The sequence below is a fragment of the Rhinatrema bivittatum genome, chromosome 2 (genome assembly GCF_901001135.1).
Source record: "Rhinatrema bivittatum chromosome 2, aRhiBiv1.1, whole genome shotgun sequence".
Classification (NCBI taxonomy): domain Eukaryota; kingdom Metazoa; phylum Chordata; class Amphibia; order Gymnophiona; family Rhinatrematidae; genus Rhinatrema; species Rhinatrema bivittatum.
The window spans coordinates 725,952,902-725,974,047 of NC_042616.1; the positions used below are offsets into that span (position 1 = coordinate 725,952,902).

The 21,146-nt window shown below is 44.3% G+C and overlaps 1 protein-coding gene across 2 annotated transcripts in view; it reads left to right on the forward strand.

Annotated features, from left to right (window-relative positions):
• Positions 1-21,146, forward strand: part of FZD6 (frizzled class receptor 6) — a 95,354-nt gene that overhangs the window by 40,888 nt on the left and 33,320 nt on the right. For both annotated transcript variants that reach the window (XM_029591853.1, XM_029591854.1), the window contains exon 3: positions 20,330-20,526. In XM_029591853.1, the coding sequence (XP_029447713.1) occupies positions 20,330-20,526 (197 nt within the window). The remainder of the gene's footprint in view (positions 1-20,329; positions 20,527-21,146) is intronic.

Here is a 21,146-nt window from a genome sequence, read left to right on the forward strand (position 1 = left end):
TAAAAATAATAAATAAATAAAGTGGGGTGTTGAAATGTGTGAAGAAAGGGAATGGGGAAGATTTGCGATTAGACAGAGGAATGTGAGGTAGAGGAGGTGAATATTTAGCTAAAAAAAAAAGTCAGATCTGTGTGGGAAAAGAGGGTCAGAACGAAAGTGTACTCAAGGATGCAAAATCATGGGCTGACCCGCTGACTCAGTTGCTGTGCTGTGCAAGGGAGACTTGGATTCAATTCCCAAGCCCAGATTTTGGTCTTTGGGCGGTTGCAACTGAGGCAGAAGTTTATAGCCTCTGGAGGGAGGAGAGAGTCTCAGGTTTCGTACAATAGTGACATATGTTGGCCAGACTCTCTATATGCATGTGCACCAGGTTTTGGAAGGAGTAATGGTTTGTGGTCTCTGGTTAAGGACTGTCATTGTGATGACTGAGATAGATGGTGGAATTTCTAGAATACAGGAGAGGACCCTCAATAGTTGTGAATGAAAGCTCATGGTCAGTAGCTACATGTAAGACCTGCTTCCAGTTTGAGCTGAAAGCCCAAAGGAGCAGGAGGAAAACATAAGAACATAAGTTGCCATACTAGGTCATACCAAGGGTTCATCAAGCCCAGTATCCTGTCTCCAACAATGGCCAATCCAAGTCACAAGTACCTGCAAGCACTCAGACATTAAATAGATCCCATGCTACTAATGCTGGCAAAAAACATTGGCTATTCCATATTTTTATTATTTTTTTTATTTAACAATTTTTATATACCGGCATTCGTAGGACACATCATGTCGGTTCACATTTAACTGAGAAAGGAAATTACTTATGGATTACTTTATGGACTTCTCCTCCAGGAACTTATTCAAACCTTTTTTTAAGCCCAGCTATATTAGTTGCACTGCTGAAAATAAATTAAAAAAATTAACCCCTTGCCCACAAAATAAAACAGATAAAGTTGAAACATTCTTTTCAATCCAGTTATGATCTTTTTGGAAAAATGAGAGGTTTTTGTATTGTTGTAAATCTAGTATCTTGACTTCATTAGATTATTTTCTATTGACCCAGATGGGCCATTGCTGGGCTCGATGGACCTTTAGTTTTAACCTAGCATGGCACTTACTATTTTTTGAAGTCAGTACATTTTTTGTGTAGCCAGTTTCTCATGTTTTTCTGTTTTATATGCTTTAAAAGAATTCTTCCAGTATCACTACTGGTAGGTCAGAGAGGAAGTGGTTGGTCTGGGAGAAGTGCTGTGGTTTGTGGGTTTGCTATCGTGCGTCTGTGGTGGTTCATCTTACATAGGTTTGTTGGGACTTGCCCACAAAGCTGAAAGTAAATCATTAATGTAATTTGTATACCTTTGGTGTTTGGGCTGTGTGCAAAAAATACTCCTGTACTACCTGTTATATCTTCTAAATAGGAATTTTCTTTTTCAGTTTTTATTTTATTTTGCCCAGGAAATTATCATTGTTCATTACAACAAGAACAAAATCAGGAGAAATTGATGGGGAAAAAAAGACTCATTTTTTTAGGTAAATGCCATTTTTTTGTTCTTGTTGTAATAAACACTGAGAAATTCGTAGGGAAAATAAAAAGTGAAAACAAAGGTCCCTACCTATAAATAAACTTTTCATTAGGTGCAAGGACCATAGAGACTATTTCCCTGCAACAGCTATGGTAAAAAAAAAAAAAGAAGCAACTATATATTTCCATGAACCCTTACCCAAATACCACAGCCAGCAAAGTATTCAGTGTTTATGCCAAGAAAACTGTATCTCTGATATGCTTATATTTTTTTGCACATTTTTTAAGAATAAATATTTTATTATGGCTACCCTCCCTATCTTGAAAAAAAAATACTTCCATGAGGTTGCTCTTCATATTTTTTACTTGTGAATAAAGGGGCAGATTTTAAAAGCCCTGCATGCCGGCACGCCTATGTTGCATAGGCCGCCGGCGCACGCAAAGGCCCGGGATGCGTGTAAGTCCCGGGACTTTGCTTGGGAGGGCGTTGCGGGGTCCTGGGCGTGGTGCCGGCCCGGGGCCCCGCAACGCCCCCGGGCCGGCACCACCTCAGGCAGGCGTAACTTTCTGCACAAAGGTAGGGGGGGATTTAGTTAGAGGTGGGTTAGGGAGGAGGGAAGGGAGGGGAAGGTGAGGGGAGCCGGAAAAAAAGTTCCCTCCAAGGCCGCTCCAATTTTGGAGCGGCCTCGGAGGAAATGGAGGAAGGCTGCTCTGCGCGCACAGGTTGCACAATTGTGCAGCCCCCTGCGCGCGCCGACCCTGGATTTTATAACATGCGCGTGGCAGAGCGCGCATGTTATAAAAGCGGGTGTAGATTTGTTCGCACTGGGCGGGAACAAATCTACGCCCATGCATAACTTTAAAAATCTATCCCAAAATGAACTGGGATTAGATTAGTGTATCTTTCTAATGACAGTCAACACACAAGCACCCAGATTCTCTAAATCTATATTGTTATTGACAACAGCTAGAACAGGGGTCGGGAACCTTTTTGGCTGAGAGAGCCATGAACGCCACATATTTTAAAATGTAATTCCGTGAGAGCCATACAAACTACAACCCCCCACCCTCCTGAACCCCCCAAGACCTGCCAAATTAATTTACTACAAACCCCCCCCCCAGACCTGCCAAAAGTCCCTGGTGGTCCAGCGGGAGTCCAGGGCTCGCAGACAAATCTTTAATAAAAAAGTAGAAATCTAACAAAAACCCCCACCCTCCTGACGCCCCCCAAGACCTCCAAAATTAATTTACTACAACCCCCCACCCTCCTGACCCCCTAAAACTTGCCAAAAGTCCCTGGTGGTCCAGCGGGGGTCCGGGAGCGATCTCCTGGGCTTGGGCTGTCGGCTGCCAGTAGTCAAAATGGCGCCGACGGCCCTTTGCCCTTACTATGTCACAGGGGCTACCGCCGCCATTGGTGGACCCCAGTGACATAGTGAGGGCAAAGGGCCGTCGGCGCCATTTTGACTACTGGCAGCCGACAGCCCAAGCCCAGGAGATCGCTCCTGGACCCCCGCTGGACCACCAGGGTCTTTTGGCAGGTCTTGGGGGGGGGGGGGGTCAGGAGGGTGGGGGGTTTTGTTAGATTTTTACTTTTTTTTTTATTAAAGATTTGTCTGCGAGCCAGATGCAGCCATCAAAAGAGCCACATCTGGCTTGGAGCCATAGGTTCCTGACCCCTGAGCTAGAGTATTATTTCTTAGCTATGAAATAAACATAGATGACGCAGGAGTCTTCAGTATAAGGAGGTGATTCTGACAAACATGGTATATACTTTTTTCTACAGGGCTCATTTATAAAGGAAGAGCATAGCCTGGTCTTTTTGAGGTCATGCTGTTGACTCTCCCTAGTTCGCACTCATGGGGCCGATTTCAACCCCATGCAAAGATGCAACAGCTAAACAAAGCAGATCACAGTCACAGGTACCCAGAACCAGGAGCTGTGCTTTTTGTGGCCCTCATCCTGTATCATTCTGCCAAGTGTCCTGCTGCAGTATGCTGAGAATTGATCTCCACCCCCTACCATGCAGCTCTCCTTGCCAAATAGGTATGCCTCACTCAGCCTCTTCACTCCCTGACCCCTCCACTCTCAGCTGAACACTCATCACCTGCAAATACCTAATGCAGAGCCAACAGAAGAAAAGGAAGCCACTTACTGCATGTCCCAGCAGCACAGCACAAACTTGGCCGTGGCCTGCAGCCAGTATACAGCCGGAGCCCCAAAGGCTGCACCCATAATAGGCTTTCATTAGCTGGTGGTGCTCACTCTTTGTGCCTGCCCATAAAAGCACCACAGTTTTCTTGATCTAGTCCACTGTTGCTTGCCATGCTGCATTGCCTTATAAAGCCCATGGCAGCCTCAAGGAGTGCGTCTCTCCTTGTACAATCAGCCATGTCTTCTGCATTTGGTGCTGTTTCTAATTTTATTATAAAGCAGTAGTAGGTACCTTTTTATGGGCAGAAGCTGGTTAGAGAGATGTGACCACTAGTTCCAGATAAATGGCAAAGTAAACGTCTCTGATTGCCCTCGCTTTTTTTATTCTCTTCAGCAACTGGCATTATGGGTTCTCCCAGCCCCCTGTCCCCCCCCCCCCCCCCCCCATTACCCAGTTTCACTTGATGCCTGTTTTTTGTTTTGTTTTATAATGCTTGGGGAATCAGGCTGGGGCTTCAGGCATGTTATTTATGGAGGCTTGACCTTCCCTAGCTTTTTGAGCTCTGTGACCTTAGAAATAAAAAGGAATATCTCAGTGACAGATTTAAAAAAAAAAATTTATTTATTTTTTCTTAAAAAATATTCATATACAAACAAATGAATATCTGAACAGGATAAATTCATACATTTTTTATGCATAAGTATATTGAAACATTTTTAAAAACTGAGTTTTTATCCTTTATCAGTGAAATAATTAATATATATTTAATTTATTATCAACATTTTGGCACTTCAAAGAGGATTACATTCAGGTATTGTGATTGCATGTGTATACATATATATATATACACACACACCTGTGTGTGTCTAGTAAGTCCAAAACGTGTGTAAATCTGTGCTCTAGGTTGGGCGTAATTTATTGCATTAGCCCGAGTATGTTTATTCCAAACCAGTATGCTCTTAAAGTAAATTTTCAAAGTCACAATTCATTTATTTCTCTGCATTTTTTTGTAAACTAAAAATAAAAACTGAAAAATGGTGCTTGCATAAGTATTCAACTCCTGTGCTGTGAAAGCTCCAAGTTTACACAGAAAAAAAGATATTGCCCTTACAATTGGCCTCTACCTGTGAATTATTAAAAAGGTCAGCTTTTCTGGATAAGAGACCCCCTAATTCCAGTACCATTGGTCAGATTGTGAATTTGAAGGAAAGCTGTGAAAATGAAGACCAAAGAGTATTCTAAGGAAATTAAAGGTAAATTGTTAGACATGCACAAGATAGGAGAGGGCTACAAAATAATATCCAAGTGAGCACTGTTGGAACAATTGTCACCCAGACCCTGACTAGACTAGGCCATCCCTCAAAACTCAGCGTCTGAGCAAGAAAGAGACTTGTGCGGGAAGCCACAGAGAGGCCAACAATCCCTTTGAAGGAGCTACAGAGTTCAGCGGCTGAGACTGGAGTAGAGGTGCACCAGTTAACCATATCAAGAGCTCTGCATACAACTGGCCTGCATGGGAGAGTGGCTAGAAAGAAGCCATTACTGAAGAAAAAACAAATCAAAGTATGCCTGGAGTTTGCCAAAAAGCATTAGAGAGACCCACCTAAAATGTGGGATAAGGTTTTGTGGTCAGATGAGACAAAAACGGAGCTTTTCGGCCAAAATTCAAAACGCTATGGGATAAATGTTGCGAGCTTGGAGCACACCAAAGCTGGGAGATATGTGTGTGTCTCTCAGGCCGGTGCGAGCTGTGTGGATTTTTAAAAATGCGCAAGTAAGCGCATATCTCCTGGTACGCGCCCAAACATTTTGGGGGAAAAGGGCTATGGGCAGGGCATGGGCATTCCTGGATTTTAGCATTAAAACAGAGTGTAACTATTTACATGCACAGGCGTGTGCTGGGATCCCTATCTGTGCATCTTTACTTCTGCTATGGATGGTGTGTGTCTAGCCTCTCTTTTTTATTTTTTTTTATTATACTAGTTAGTGAGGATTGAAGGGTTGAGGCTAAATGGGTAGAAGGGAAGCAGATAAATTAGGGGGGTTAGGAAGTCCTAGCCTTTTTCCTAGGTGAACTGGGAGCAGACTGGGGAAACTGGTAATTGCGTCGGCGTGCATATGTAATAACATCCCCTCACTTACTCAGTAGAGCTGGCATTTGCGCGCACATATAAAATTGTGCATACATGTACAAGCATACTTACGAGTTTATCCCATGCACGCATATACGCGTGTATATTATAAAATGGCTGCTTCATTTGCGCTGGCTGGCATACTCATGTACATATACACCCGCCTGACGGTCTGCAGGTTACTGTGTATATATGGTGCTATGCTAACACTGCCCATTCCTCAGCAAACACCATACCAACAGTAAAGTATGGGGGTGGCAGCATCATGTTGTGGAGATGCTTTTTCTCAGCGGTGACTGGGCAGACAACCTGCTTCAGTCTGCTAAAACACTAAAACTTGAAATCAAGTTCACATTTCAGCAGGACAATGATCCCAAGTGCAAGGCCAAAGCAACACAAGAGTAGATGAACAACAAAAAGGTGAATGTTTTACAATGGCTGAGTGAAAATCCAGATCTCAGTCCAATCGAGAATCTGTGACACTGTTTGAAAATTGTGGTCCATAAGTGTCATCTAACCAATCTGAACAACCTGGAGCAAATGTGCCAGGAAGATTGAGCAAAAATCACTCCCAAACAAGTGTGCAAAGCTGAAAGAAACTTAGCCTAACAGACTTAAAGCTGTTATTGCAGCAAAAGGTGGCTCTAGCAAGTACTAGTCTGAAGGGAGTGAATACTTATGCAAGCAGAATTTTAACATTTTTAATTTTATTTTGCAAAAAGTGCAGAGAAATTTATTATGACTTTGAAAATTTACTTTAAAAGCATACTGGTTTGCAATAAACATACTGTCTGGAACAATCTGTGTAAGTAATTTGTAATCCACACAAATCTGCTGACTTTTTTTTTTTTTTTAGGAGGTCAAATACTTTTGCAAGCCACTGTATATATCATACATGTTATATATTTTCTTCTTGTACGTCTGTACAAATATACAGCCATACAAGAAAATGGCACTGGCCAGCCTTGAGAAGGGACCAGTGGTGCTGGTCTTAGGACTGACCCGCAGAGCCTTTTTCATGCAAACTATCTCAGGGCAGGAGGCAAGAGGGCACTCCTCCTGTCCATCTGAACCCCTGCAGATAGGGTAAGTGGGAGCTGGGGTTGGTTCCCACCCTAGGAGGCCTGGAGGAAGTTCCTGTTCTTCCCTGGAGGGCTTTTTCTGTTTTTTCAGTATTTATTTGACTTATATTCTGCTTTTTAGGCACTTCAGAGTGGATTACGTTCAGGTACTGTAAGTATGGCCAAGCTTGATTCTCATGGGAAGAAATACTTACAACATACAGTCCACAGTGTGCTCTGTTTCAATTTGGCATTTTAGGCTGTGAAATTGAACGGCAGGCTGACTGGCTTATACTCATGACATAAAGCAAATTTATTGTTCAATGAAAAGCTTAGCGAATACAGTGTTTGGTCTTGGAACATATTGCTCCTAGGATTATAACAAATCATTTATGTGCATGCATAAAGATTGTATACTTGAGTTCTGCTTAATGAAAGGCATATGTGTGTAGAGATTTGTCTGACACACAATGAGGGCTTTTCAAATCAGGGTTGGGGTTTTTTTTTTTTTCTAATTTCCCTTACCTGCCTTCTGCATTTCATTCCCCAGTGTTCTGTACCTCCCCTGTCACCGATCTGCAGACACTGATCTTACAGAGTAAGGAAACAGGGCTGCATTCAGGACCTTGAAGAAACTGTTATTCCACATATTCCTTAAGTAGAGACTAAACATTCAGAGTGCTATATAATAAAAATGTTTCAGAATTTTATAGTCACTTTTAGCTGTTTTGGTCAAGTTTCTAGAAAGGAAATCTCTGCCATATCCTTATTAGATGACTTGTATTGTGGCAGTTTCTTCTTTCTGGTGAAAAATAGGACAAGCCTGCAAGTCAATTTGCTTCTGTCACGATGGAATCCACTGTCTCGGAACTACGCTGTCCATCTATCACTCCCGGGCAGAGTCCGGACCCAGTTACGGTGGTGGCTGCAGGGCAGGCACCTGAACTAGGAGACGAGGCTATCTTCACCAACCTGGACTCTGCTCACCACAGACGCCAGCCTACGCGGATGGGGAGCACACTGTGAGGAGTTAACTGCCTGAGGGCAGTGGAACGCAGAAGAGTCGGGATGGAACATCAACCACCTAGAAGCGCGGGCAGTCAGACTTGCCTGCTTACGATTCGCTCACAGGCTCCGAGACAAAGCAGTCAGAGTAATGTCGGACAACGCCACAACAGTGGCCTACATAACCGTCAGGGAGGAACCAGAAGCCAACAGGTGTCTCTGGAAATCGACCCGCTAATGTCGTGGGCGGAAATAAACTTCCAGGAGATCTCAGCCGCCCACATCGCCGGGAAAGACAACATCACGGCGGACTACCTCAGCAGAGAAAGTCTAGACCCAGGAGAATGGAAGCTGTTGCCCGCAGCGTTCCAAATGATAGTGAACCGGTGGGGGACACCAGACATGGACCTTCTGGCAAGCCGGTCCAACGCCCAAGTACCCAGGTACTTCAGACGCAGGCAGGAACCTCAGTCCCAGGGGACCTATGCCCTGGTACAGACCTGGCCACAGGGGACCCTATTATATGCCTTCCCGCCGTATTGGGCGCAATCATTCACAAGATACAGCTTCACAGGGGACTAATACTTCTAGTGGCCCCGGACTGGCCAAGAAGACCGTGGTACGCGGACATAATTGAGAGGGCTCGCCAGAGAAAGAGCGGATACTCGGGGGCTGTAATCGACACCATACTCCGAGCATAGATGTTCTCCACATCTTTAACGTACATAAGGATCTGGAGAATATTCGAAGCCTGGTGCGAAGACCACGACATCATACCACGCTCAATTAAAGTTCCCGTGATCCTGGAATTCCTGCAGAATTGTCTACAGAAGGGTCTGTCCCTCAACTCCATCAAGGTACAGGTAGCCGCATTGTCATGCTACAGCTCCAAGAGTGAGGGCGACAGCATTGCTTCTCACCCGGACGTCTCACGCTTCCTGAAAGGAGTTAAACACATCCGCCCACCACTAAAGTGGCCGGTACCTCTTTGGAATCTCAACCTGGTCTTGGATTTTCTAGCACGAACCTCCTTCAGGCCTCTCCGAGGTCTGTCCCTCTGCCTGTTAACATTAAAGACAGCATTCCTCCTGGCGGTTTGTTCAGCCCGGCACATCTCCTCAGGCTCACCACAGGAACCATCCAGCTATGCACAGTCCCTTCGTTCCTTCCCAAAGTGGTGTCACACTTCCATCTTAACCAAACCATCTCGCTACCATCGCCGGATGAGTTGAAGAATTCGGAAGAGGCTCGTAGCCTATGCCACCTCAACATTGGCAGACTCCTATCCAGATACCTGGAAATGTCGGAACCCGTACAAAAAACGGACCACCTATTAGTCCTTCACAGCGGGAAGAGACAAGGGGAAGCAGCCTCGCGGGCAACCATAGCCCGCTGGATCAAGGAAGTCATCAAGGCGGCCTACGTAGAAGAGGGCAAGCCACCACCTTTACAGGTCAAGGCCCATTCTACTAGAGCCCAGGCAGTGTCCTGGGCAGAAACCAGAATGCTGTCGCCCGCCGAGATTTGCAGGGTGGAAACATGGTCCTCCATTTACACCTTCTCCAGATTCTACCGCCTGGATGTTCAGGCTTGGGAGGACACGGCATTTGCAAGGGCAGTACTAAGTGGGTCACACCCGGTTTGGGAGTATCTTTTGTACATCCCATTGGTCCTGAGTCCATCTGTTACACGCTAGGAAATGGAGAAATTACTTACCTGATAATTTTGTTTTCCTTAGTGTAGACAGATGGACTCAGCATCCCACCCTTGGCTGCCGTTACGCATGAAACTTCGAATGATTCAAGGGTAAGCCATGTTTTCATTCACCTAGGACACTCACCCTACCGGGTGTCGACGCTTTCCAGTTAAGTATTCTGGCAGTCTCCAGCTATAGCCAATTCAACCAGATCAAGTTTATCAAGTTAATCAAGTTACTCAAATTAGTCAGTCACACATATATCCACAATGCTTTTCGAGGAGAATACTGAAGAGCTGCACTTCCTGCAGGGGTATATGTACTAGGGGCTGACGTCAGATTGAAATCTGATCCATCTCCAACTGCTATCAGGAGCACACTATACCCATTGGTCCTGAGTCCATCTGTCTACACTAAGGAAAACAAAATTATCATTTAAGTAATTTCTCCATTTATAGGGCTACCAGAGTCCATTGTGGACCGTGATCTTTGTACCATTCTGGAGACCTGGCTACCTCAGGCTTTAGAACTGCCAGCCACGCTGGGGCCTATAACAATTGAGCGCGCACATCGTTTAGGGGGAAGGCCTTCTGATTCAGGCCAACCTCGACCTGTAATAGCAAAGTTCTTAAACTTCCTCCATAAGGATGAACTCTTAAGCTGCTATCACAAACGGAGAACCCTGCAATATGAAAACCATTTGATCCTTCTGTTTGCTGCCTACTCTGCTGCAGTCTCTGCGAAACGGAGGGAGTTTGCCCCAGTGTGTCCGATGCTCATAAAACACCATATTCAATTTACTCTTCAATTTCCTGCAAAGCTGCAGGTGATTTTCCAGAATACCTCCCATACTTTCGACTCTGCAGCAGAAGCCCAAACGTTTTTCCGCCCCTGTTTACAGGACTTGAGCTCACCCACAGATGCTGTTAAATGATTTGACTGATTTATCCTTTGGTTTCAGAGCCATTTATTGGCTTAAATGCCATGAAGGTATATACTGCCATGAAGGCATATACTGTGTATATTTATGACAGCTGACATGTCTTTATACATTTCGTTTGTGTCTTTTGAGACCACTTACCAATTATTTTGCACTATTGGGAAGGGGAGGGGGCCCGCCACATGTTTCACATGGCCTCTCTAGCTTGATAGCTAGCATGTGGGTTGAGAACTGTTTCATAGTAGGATTTTTGTTGAGTATAGGGGGTTGGGAAGGGGTTCTTTATTTAGAGTTAAGGCTCCGGAAGGCATGTGAGGCATTTCTGTGTTCCTTAATTTCTCATTATTATGCTGGGCTAAGTTGGTCGGGCCTAGGCTGGGGGGCCCAACCCTGTTATAAGATACCGTATTGGCTTTTGCAGCGTACTCCCTCTCAGTTCTTATTATAACAACTTCTGCTATTCGTTGTATTACTTGGAATGTTGTAGGCTTGGGCTGTGTAAGCAAATGCTATAAATGCCTCCAATCCCTGTGACGATGGGGAGCTCAGATAGCCATGTTACAAGAGACACACTTAGATATCAATGAACATGCTAAGCTGAAGAAACAGTGGGTAGGGATGGTATACTCGGCCCAGTCTGGCACTCGCAAAGCAGGGATCACTTGATTAGTTGGGAAACAAGTCCCCTTCGTCGATTCTAAGATAATTTCAGACCCTGGGGAGGGGGGGGGGGGGGGCGCTGTTTGATAGTTGAAGGTACGATATATGGGCACTCTATCGTGTTTTGTAATATCTATGCTCCTAATACCTATGATCACCCCTTTTTTGTTAAGCTGGTAACCTTGCTTTTAGCATATAATGATACATCATTAGTACTGGGTGTGGACTTTAGTTATGTTCATGACAGACAACTAGATCGTTCTTCTGTTAGAGATGGCCCTGCCATGAAATCAGGTAGGGGGATTGACTACTTTTGTAAGAACTTGGACTTAGTTGACATTTGGTGAGTACTACATCCAGGTGCTCGAGAATACACGTGTCCCTAGCCCATCATACATGTTCCTCTGATTATCTTTTGCTCAGTGCAAGCTTAGTTACTCAGATCCAGGATGCTCAAATAGGTCCCCTTATAGTCTCGGACCATGCCACCCGTATGGGTGGACATAGTGGGGATTTGGCCCATAGATGGTAATCGGCTCTGGCGGTTTCCCAAATATTTGTATTCCAACTTGGGATTCCACGATTATCTCAGGAAGAAGTGGGACCTTTTTGCAGATAATGCATGCCATCAGGAATCTCCTATTTTATTTTGGGAAACTGCCAAAGTCGTACTGCGGGGTGACATAATTTCATCTGTGGCTGCACGTAAGAAAACCTTAGCCAAAGAGATACTCGCGCTTGAAAAACAACTCATCCATGCGAAACAGAGAATGGAGACAGACCCTACTCCTGCACATATCCTTGCTTTTTCCTCAGTTAGGGATTTGTTAAACACATTACTGCATCAGTGGGCAAAGAAAGGCACTATGTATTATAAATTTAAGTTATACCATTTTGGTATTAAGGTTGGGAAACCCCTGGTTAATTTGATAAAACATTGGACAGGTACTAGATTCATTCCAGCTGTGAGGGATGCAAAAGGGAAGCTGGTAAACTCCGGTAAAGCAATCTGCCAGGTTTTCTGGGAATACTATCAGACCCTATATAATATGCAACAGGTTGATATTTCACAGATTCAGGCCTTTCTACAATCTATTTCTCTCTCTAATATATCTGCTGACCAATTGGCTCAATTGAATCAGCCTATATAGCTGCAAGAGATTTTAGATTCTATTAAAGCTACTAAATGATCTAAGACACCCAGACTAGATAGCTTTCCCTCTGAATTTTATAAAATCCTAGCTCGGCAGGTATCTTTACCACTGGGGAAATGTTTAAGACGCTGATAGGGTTAGAACTATTTCCGTTAGCTCCAAATAGGGCAATGATTACGGTGTTACCCAAGGAAGGAAGAGATCCGCTTCTACCTGGCTCATACTGCCCAATCTCCCTTTTAAACTTTGATGTTAAACTTCTAGCCAAGGTCTTGGCCACCCAATTGGCCAAGTATATCCCTGATCTTGTTGGGTCAGATCAGGTTGGCTTTGTTCCTGGACAATATAGCATCACCAACATCCGTAGGCTTCTGGCTTCTATGGAGTGGAGCCGTCACCAAAAGATGCAGTCGATGGTGCTGAGTTTAGATGCAGAAAAGGCCTTTGATAGGCTGGAATGGCCATTTTTGTTGCATATTTTACAGGCCTATGGTATTGGTGGTTTTTTTGTGAAAGTGGTCTGTACCCTTTATAAAAATCCTAGGGTGACCCTATATGTAAATGGCTTCCTGTCTGATGATATTCTCTTGGGTCGCGGTACGACACAAGGCTGCCCTGTGTCCCTGTTACTTTTTATATTGGCCCTAGAACCTTTCTTGTGTAGTCTCCAGGACAACAGTACCATTCAGGGAGTTGTTATAGGGGCGCAGGAAGGGTATGCTTCCGAATTTAAACTTGCTGCCATTGCAGATCATATCCTTCTGCATCTCACTAGCCCCATGCGTTCCCTTGAAGAGTTACTTAAGGAAATATCCAGTTATGGCTCATTAGCTGGGATGAAATTGAATCTTGATAAATCTGAATCATTACCACTTTCTCCAGTTACGCAGCAATTATGGGGGGCAAATTTTCCTATGCGCTGGGTTACAGGGTGCATGAGGTATTTGGGGATTCTTCTGCATGCTGATCCAAATTGCATCTATCAAATCAATTTCAATAAGCTACTCCGGACCCATGCAATCACTTTTGCGAACTTGGCAGGACTTCCCAGTATCTTTTGCAGATGTTTTTCCAAATGTTTATTTTACCTAAATAGCTTTTATTTTTTTCAAACCTTTCCATGTGTGTTAACAATTACAGATCCCCAGAAGCTCCACTGGGTGCTTAGGCATTTCCTTTTTGGAGGGGGAAGAAACCTTGTATAGCACTATCTAAGTTAATGGGTAAGTGGGACACTGGCGGGATGGGGCTCACTGATGTTAGGGCCTATAATCTTGCTTCTAATTACGTCTTGTGGCAGATTGGCTCCACAATACTAGCTATTTTGTTCCACTATCCCTGGAACGCAGTTATTTAAGAACCCTAAGCCCAGGAACAGTGCTGCACTCATCTCGATTGGTTCTGCCAAACCTCCTTATGGCACCAATTATGCACTTTGTTAGGTCTTAGGCTTTCTGTATTTCAGTTCCTACCGCTTACAAGAAATGTACATTTTCCACCCGGCCTTAATTCCCAGGTATTCTCAACCTGGGCTACACTAGATGTTTCTTTGCTAGCCCACTTTTTAGATGATATGGGTCAGATAAAGTCATTCCCCAATCTTCAGGCAGAATGTTCCTTTGTCTTTTTGAGAAGTATGTTGAACATGGGGGTACAACCAAGAAGACCAAGACTTTCTTGCTGATTTGGGATAAAAAGTTTTTAAAAATTGTGCAAGTAAACTAATTTGTAGGCTTTTTGCAGTGTTTGTGGTTTGTGTGTTTTTTGTTGGGGGAGGGTTTAAAATGTTTTGTCCTATTTTTGCCAAAATGAAATGAAATGGAGCCCTTAACTTATTTACATTGATGACCTGGATTAGGGATGGCCAGCCTGAGGCTCTTGTTCTCCTGTCCCCATGTTGTCTTGGGCAGCACTGCAGAGGACAGGAGGGGAGAGGCTGGAACGGGGAGCAGGTACAGCATAACAGCCATTCTGGCTCTGTTACTCTCCCTCTTCACTTCACCACCTCTGGTTCTGTCACCCTCCTTCCCCCTTCACTACCTATGGCTCTCTGTCATCTTATCTCCCCCTCTTCAGAGCCTCCTGCTCTCTCTTATACCTACACTCCATCACCTCTGCGCCACTCTACCCTGACACCATTTCTGGTTCTTTCCCCAGCACCATCTCTGGCTTTCTTTCACACGCACCCTTGCCCCCAGATTTTCCTGCATCCTTGTACTGACTTTTTTTCTCCAGTTCTTCTAAACCCCTTTTACCCCCCCCCCCCCCCCATCCCTAGCTCTCTTGTGCCTACTCCACTCCCTCAAATTATTTCACACATAACACTCCTCCCACATGTCTCTCATGCAACTCTATCCTGGGCCTCTCTCTCTACCATTATTCCTCCCACCCCAGTCCTGATCCCTTCACACCTGCTGCAAAACACTTGGCAGCATAGACCTTGAAGAATAAGGTGCCAAATAGCCCAATATCCATTGCTGACTTTAGGGAGATGGGAAGGGAGATATCATTCACTCCCTCCTCAGATCTTCTCAGCATTTATCCCTTCCTCCTCCAGTTTCCCAGTATTCAACACCTCAAAAGCATTCACCCCCTTGCATTGTGCTCTCTTCCAAGCATTTATCCCCTTTTGCTCTGCTCCTTCCCCAGTCATTCACACCCTAACCTCCCTCAACATTCACCACTTCTTGCACTGCTCTTCCAAACATACACCACCTGCAATCACCCCCTTGTAACAAATCATTCAAACTTGACTGGAGCTATAGGTGACTCCCCTCTTCCCTCAGCTGTGATCCAGGATCATAGTGATCTGCTGGGACTGGGACAGTGTTATTTCCAGCCTCTCCCCTCCGGGCAGCACAGCAGAGAAGAGCCCTCTATTCCAGGCAGCAGGAGGAAGGGGGGAGTGCTGGAACGTAGTGCTGACTGGCTCTTCTCTGCTGTCCTGTCAGCTTCAGCCTTGCCCCCTCCCCGCCTCTCATCCAGTGCTTCTGGTTCCAGACAGCAGAGGAGGGGGAATAGCAGGGAAGAACAGAGAAAGACACTGCTCCCTTCTCCAGCCCCTCCTTCCCCCCATCTCCACAGCGTCAAGCAGCACTGAGAGGTCAGGAGTGGAGGGGCTAGAGCAGGGAACAGGAGTGGTAATGCGGCGGAAGAGGGGGAGGGAAGAAAGAATGAGATCTAGCAGTATAAATTAGATGAAGGGGTGAGACAGAGCCAGAGATGGTGATTAGGAGGGGCAAAAAGGGTTTGAGAGAGATGCACATGCCAAGGAGCGATGAAGGGGGTGAGAGAGAACCAGAGAGACTACTAGGGTGGGGTAGAAAGAGAGAGAGAAGAGGGTGTAATCAGGGAGGGACAGGGAATGGGGGCAGAGGGAGAAAAAGAGAGAGAATAGGGCGGGACACATGGTCACTGCTGCTGAGGCTGGGAAGGGGAGAGTACCATAAAGGACCAGGTATGGGAAGTGTTATGCTGGGGATGTTGAGTTGTCATTCTTGTGGGGGCAGGGGATGTTATGCTGGAGCAGCAGAAAGAGAGAGACTGGTGGGGACAGGGTGGAGGAATTGAGAGAGATATCGGTGGGCGGATTGAGAGATGGTAGGGGGGATAGAGTGAGGGCAATTGAGAGAGCCTGAGACTCCGTGTGAATGGATGGGATTAGATTGAGATTGGTGGGGACGTGGTGGAGAAATGGAAGAAAGAGAAGACTGGTTGGAAGATTGAGAGAGGCCGGTGTGATCGGGATAGGATTTAAAGAGAGAGAGACTGATGGGGGGGTCAGGGTGGGGGAGGATTGAAAGACTGGTTAGGATAAGATGAAGGAACTGAGAGTGAGGGACTGGTGGAACAACTGAGAGAAACGGGATGGGGGGAATGGGATAATGATGGATTCTGGTGGAAATATCGGGTAAGGGGAGGTGCGCAACAGTGTGAATGCTTACCCCCCCCCCCCCCCTCCTCGAAGGACCCCTTTCCTTTCCCACACCCCTCATTTCTTGACTAACTGAGGCTTTTTTGGTACTGTGCATTCTGGCTCTTGGTGCACCCCTGATCTGGATCCTTGCAGAGATGTCTTCTAGACGCACCATCGGATCGTCGGGCGCGATGTGCTGAATCACGGGAGCACGCCTTTTCTGTTGCTGCTCCTGAGCTCTGGAATTCTATCCCAAACGAATTGTGGCTAATGAACTGTACAGAGATATTTACGGTTATGCTCGAAACGTATCTTTTTCAGGCTGGCCTTTGAGTTAAGCGCTAGCTTGTGTGTGTGTGTGACGCTGTTGTTTCATTTCTTCTATTGTTTTTGTCCTGTTATATTGACTGAATTGTGTATCTTTTCTTGTTCACTGCCTAGGGCCATGGTATTGCTGGTATACAAATTAAAAAAAAAAAAAATACTGTAGATCCTTCTGGACTGAAAGTAACTTTGCAGTACAGTTCCTGTTGCTGCCAGTAAGCATAATTAAACAGATATCTCAAATGTAGCTATAGCAGAAAATACAAGGTTCTGCGTGCTGCAATGGTGGTGACTTACTCTGACTAGGAAGGAATTTAATTAAAACCTGTGTAAATCAGTTTTATACCTCCTTAGTTTTACAAAGCAGCTGGAAATCACCGCGATACTGCTGCAGTGCAAAAATTCAGAGGAGCAGCCTTCTGAGACCTAAAGCGCTGCTCCCCGATTCTGTACAAAAAAAAACCCCCTAAACTGCAACGTTTTATTAAAGTAAACCTTAATGTGAGGGTGTATGCTGGCTTAGGTCTTTCACTACTCGTTTGTTCATATATTTTTATCACTACTTTATGTAATTTAGGACTTTGAAAAACCAAAGCCAGTAATAATGCTTCTCTGTTCTTTTGAAGAGATGGCTGTGGCTGCACTTAAGACCTTGGCATTGGCTGGGTCGTGTTCCTCACTGGATTATTATTTGTAAGAAAGCAAACATTTCCTCATTCTGTTCTGTGTGTCCCGTCAGAATTCTTTGTAATTCTTCGTAGACCTATTGATGGAACGTTGGCCATTTTGACAGCTGCTTTGACCAGTAGGGATTTTTTTCCCCCTAAATGTGTGACTATAACGGGCACCAAAATATGTCTGAACTGTGGGGGTTCATAAGAATTTGTACACATGTCTAGAAAGTGCTCTCAGCTAATCAACATACTCTGTCCTACTCAGTATAAAATGCCTTTTTTAAATTTTTTTTTATTAACTATACAGTCTGGGATAGTCTTAACTCCTTTGTCATCTCATTGCTAAAAGAGTTTAATTGTGCTTTGCAGTGTGGTTTTCTGATGTGAACATAGTTCACTGGGACTGACATTGAGCAATGAGGATTCCCATTTAATTATCAAGGCCTTTTATTGTAGATGGACTACAGTTGGGCCAGCCTGGTAGATCAATGGCAGTGCTGTGCACTGCCAGGCAGGATCCTGAGCCTACCTTCTGCTCCTCGGGCCAGCAATGCAGTGGAGGCAGTATTTGACCCCTGGTTGAGGGAGGGAAACTAAGCCACTGCATTACAGTGACACCTAGTGTGGTGGCTGAGACTGGGTTAGTCTGTGGCCCCCATTCCATGGACAGTCACTGCGATGGCTGGGCTAGAAGGGACTTGTGAATGAAGGTTCCGGAGAATGTTGCTCAATTAAAGGCCCTTTTGGATTGATCTGGAGGCCCAAGGGACTAGAAGGAAACAGCAGGGCCCCCCCCCCAAAAAACTACAGTTAACCACAGGGTGCCCACAGGTTGTTGCCAGGACAGTGCAAGAAAAGCCGATCATTAATTCAAGATTTTTTAAGACATTTATCTCACACTGTTTCATTGGCAGCTCAAAGTGAGTCACATACATGTAGAGTGAGTATTTTCCTGGCCCTAGAAGGCTTACAGTTTGTACCTGAGACAATGGAGGATGAAGGGACTTGTCCAAGGTCACAAGAAGTGTCATCAGGATTTGACCCCTGGCTTGTTTGCAGCCTGCTGTCCTAGGCCAATGGATTGATTGTTGTGTTTTGAAAACTGCATTTAAAAGCTACTAGATTACAAAATTGTACAAATGTATCATCAATCATAAAATAAACAATATCAATAATACAATAAACAGTTCAAACTTGGTACAATAACATGTAAACCAGGAGTGGCCAACTCAGGTCTCGAGCCACAAACAGGTCAGGTTTTCAGGATATCCACAATGAATATGCATGATAGATTTGCATGTATCAATTGACAGGAGTCGCTGTGGTGAACGCTTTGAACATGTTATGCCGACCCTTGTACAGTTACACTGGCTACCTCGTATTGACAACGTATTGAATACAAAATTGGACTGGGTTCAAACTCCTTAATTTGGGATCCTGTCCATGGCTTAATGCCCTCTTGAAATTGTATCAGCCTTAAACGTCGGCTAAGATCTTCGCAACGAGGCTTTCTGGACGTTCCATCTTTAAAAAGTGTTCACTTATGTCTTACAAGGGAATCTGCGTTCTCTGTTGCAGGTCCAGTTCTATGGAATTCTTTTCCCATGGAACTAAGACTCTGCGTTTGTTTGAAAATATTGGGAAGTTTGTTAAAAACCTTCATGTTTTAAAAAAAAAAAAAAAAAAAAAAAAAAAAAAAAGGTCATTACTGAAAGGGGTCAGTTTTAGCTTCCTCTCACTATTACAGGATTGTTCAGTAAGCTACCTTTATTTATGTTATTGTCTAAGTTTGTTTTGTTTTATTTGAATTTTATGAATGTTTTTTGTATGTCGCCTAGGCCTTAATAAATGTAAAATGTAGCAGCTCTTTTTCCATCCCTCCACAGACCTGAGTGCATCACATTAGAGGGCTGGGGGATATGAACTTGAATCTCCTATGTTGCAGCCTAGGCAGCAGAGCCAGCCTCGTTCATATGTTTTCTCTTGTGATGGATTCTGAAAGGATAAGCGCTAAGTCCTAAATCATGACATTTACTTCCCTAGTGTGCATCTTATATCCAGTTGCACCTTTTAGTAGGAGCATCCCATTGAGGTGAAGTTTTTGAATATGCCTTTGAGCCTACCTGATTGATCAGGTGGGTGTGGGAGAGAAGAGCAAGAATTGCTAATGCAAAGTTCTTGTTTGGGCAGAATGCATGTATGATTCAGATGCAAAGCTCCATATTCATAGACTGTGTTCAGATGGCAGGGATTGCTTTTCTGTGGGAATTTAATAGAAAATTGTTGGTTGTACATCAGTTAAACCGATGTTCTCTTGTGGAGAATATTAGGGGTTTTTCCACTAGGGTTTTATAGTGGTGTTGTATCCATAATTTGGATCAAAAGATTGTATCAGTGAAATACTTGGGACCAGAGTTTAAGTATTGGACAGAACCATTGCACAAAACTCCCCAAAAATTGAGTATTTTGCTTGCACGATGAACTTGGCATTTGTGCCGTATTTAAAGTTTAAACAAAATTCCTGTTGCTTCCACCACTAATGCAAAACTGAAAATTATTTAGCTTACATCATTTTAAAATGGTGCAAATTAGGTGCAAGACAAATACTGGCACAAAAATGAAGACGTGGCTGAATTATTAGAGCAATGGGCTGAGAACCAGCAAAATCAGGGTATAAAATAAATCCCACTGACACTCTTGTGTCCTTGGGTAAGTCACTTTATCTCCCATAGGTTTAGGTACCCACTTAAATTGTAAGCACAATGGGGCAAGGACTTACTAAGAAAATGCCATACTGGGTCAGACCAAGGGTCCATCAAGCCCAGCATCCTGTTTCCAACAGTGGCCAATCCAGGCCATAAGAACCTGTAAGCTGCCTTGAGTATTTGGAAAGATAAACTAAAAACAGAAATCCAAGCAGCTAACAGATGCACAAATAGCACTCTAGGCTTTTTAACCAGTTCGTAAATAGGATAGTGAGTAGCTTGAATCAGAGCAGGGTCCCTGTATTACCTGTGAGTCATTATTAAACATTTTGGCTTTATTTATTAGCATCATATTTTCTAAATGTGAATTTTTCTTTTTTTTTTTTCCCCTCAGCCTTTTCTCCCTCTCCTCAATCTTAACTGCTCACCAGATGTTCACAGGTTTCTCTGCAGAGCATTTGTGCCTCCTTGTACTGAGCAGGTACATGTAATCCCACCCTGCCGAAGACTTTGTAAGAAAGTATTCATGGACTGTGAACAGCTGATGGAAACTTTTGGGATCACCTGGCCTGAAGAGCTGAACTGTGAACGGTATGATATTTGTACTTTGGGGAGGGGGGGTGTTCACAAAAAGTAATTTGATTCCTAGAATATTTGACAGCTTGAGCTGCATAACAGATTGTGTTCAGTAGAAACAAAATATCTCTATGGAATTTTATAGGGAGAATGAACAGTCTGTAAGTAATGGAGAGCAATATGTAAGAAGGGGTACTTTTGCCATCGTTCCATCCTCTTGCACCAAAAATGCTGGACAGAAAGGTATCTGTGGCCCAGGATTGATCCAGCTTAATTTTGAACTAATGCATCCTTTCTGCTGCTGTTACATACTTCCAAGGGATGGTTATGTTTGCTAGCCTAGCTAATTTTGGTGTAAACAGATTGGACTGGACTTGCTTTTATTCTGTTCTTTCATTCAACATCCATGCCTGAAGTCTTGTTTAGTTTTATAGTAGAGATGTGTGAGGCCCATATCGGGAGGAGTTTACCTTATCACAGAACTTTGTGGTTAGCCGTGGGAAGGGAGGGGAGTTGTGTGTGGTGGGAAAAAAACAGGATTTTGTATGCTCCTCTGCTCTAAAAGATAGATGACAAAGGATGATGAAGGCATCAAACTGTCCTGAATAAGGGGAGATATCTTAGGCTTGGTCATG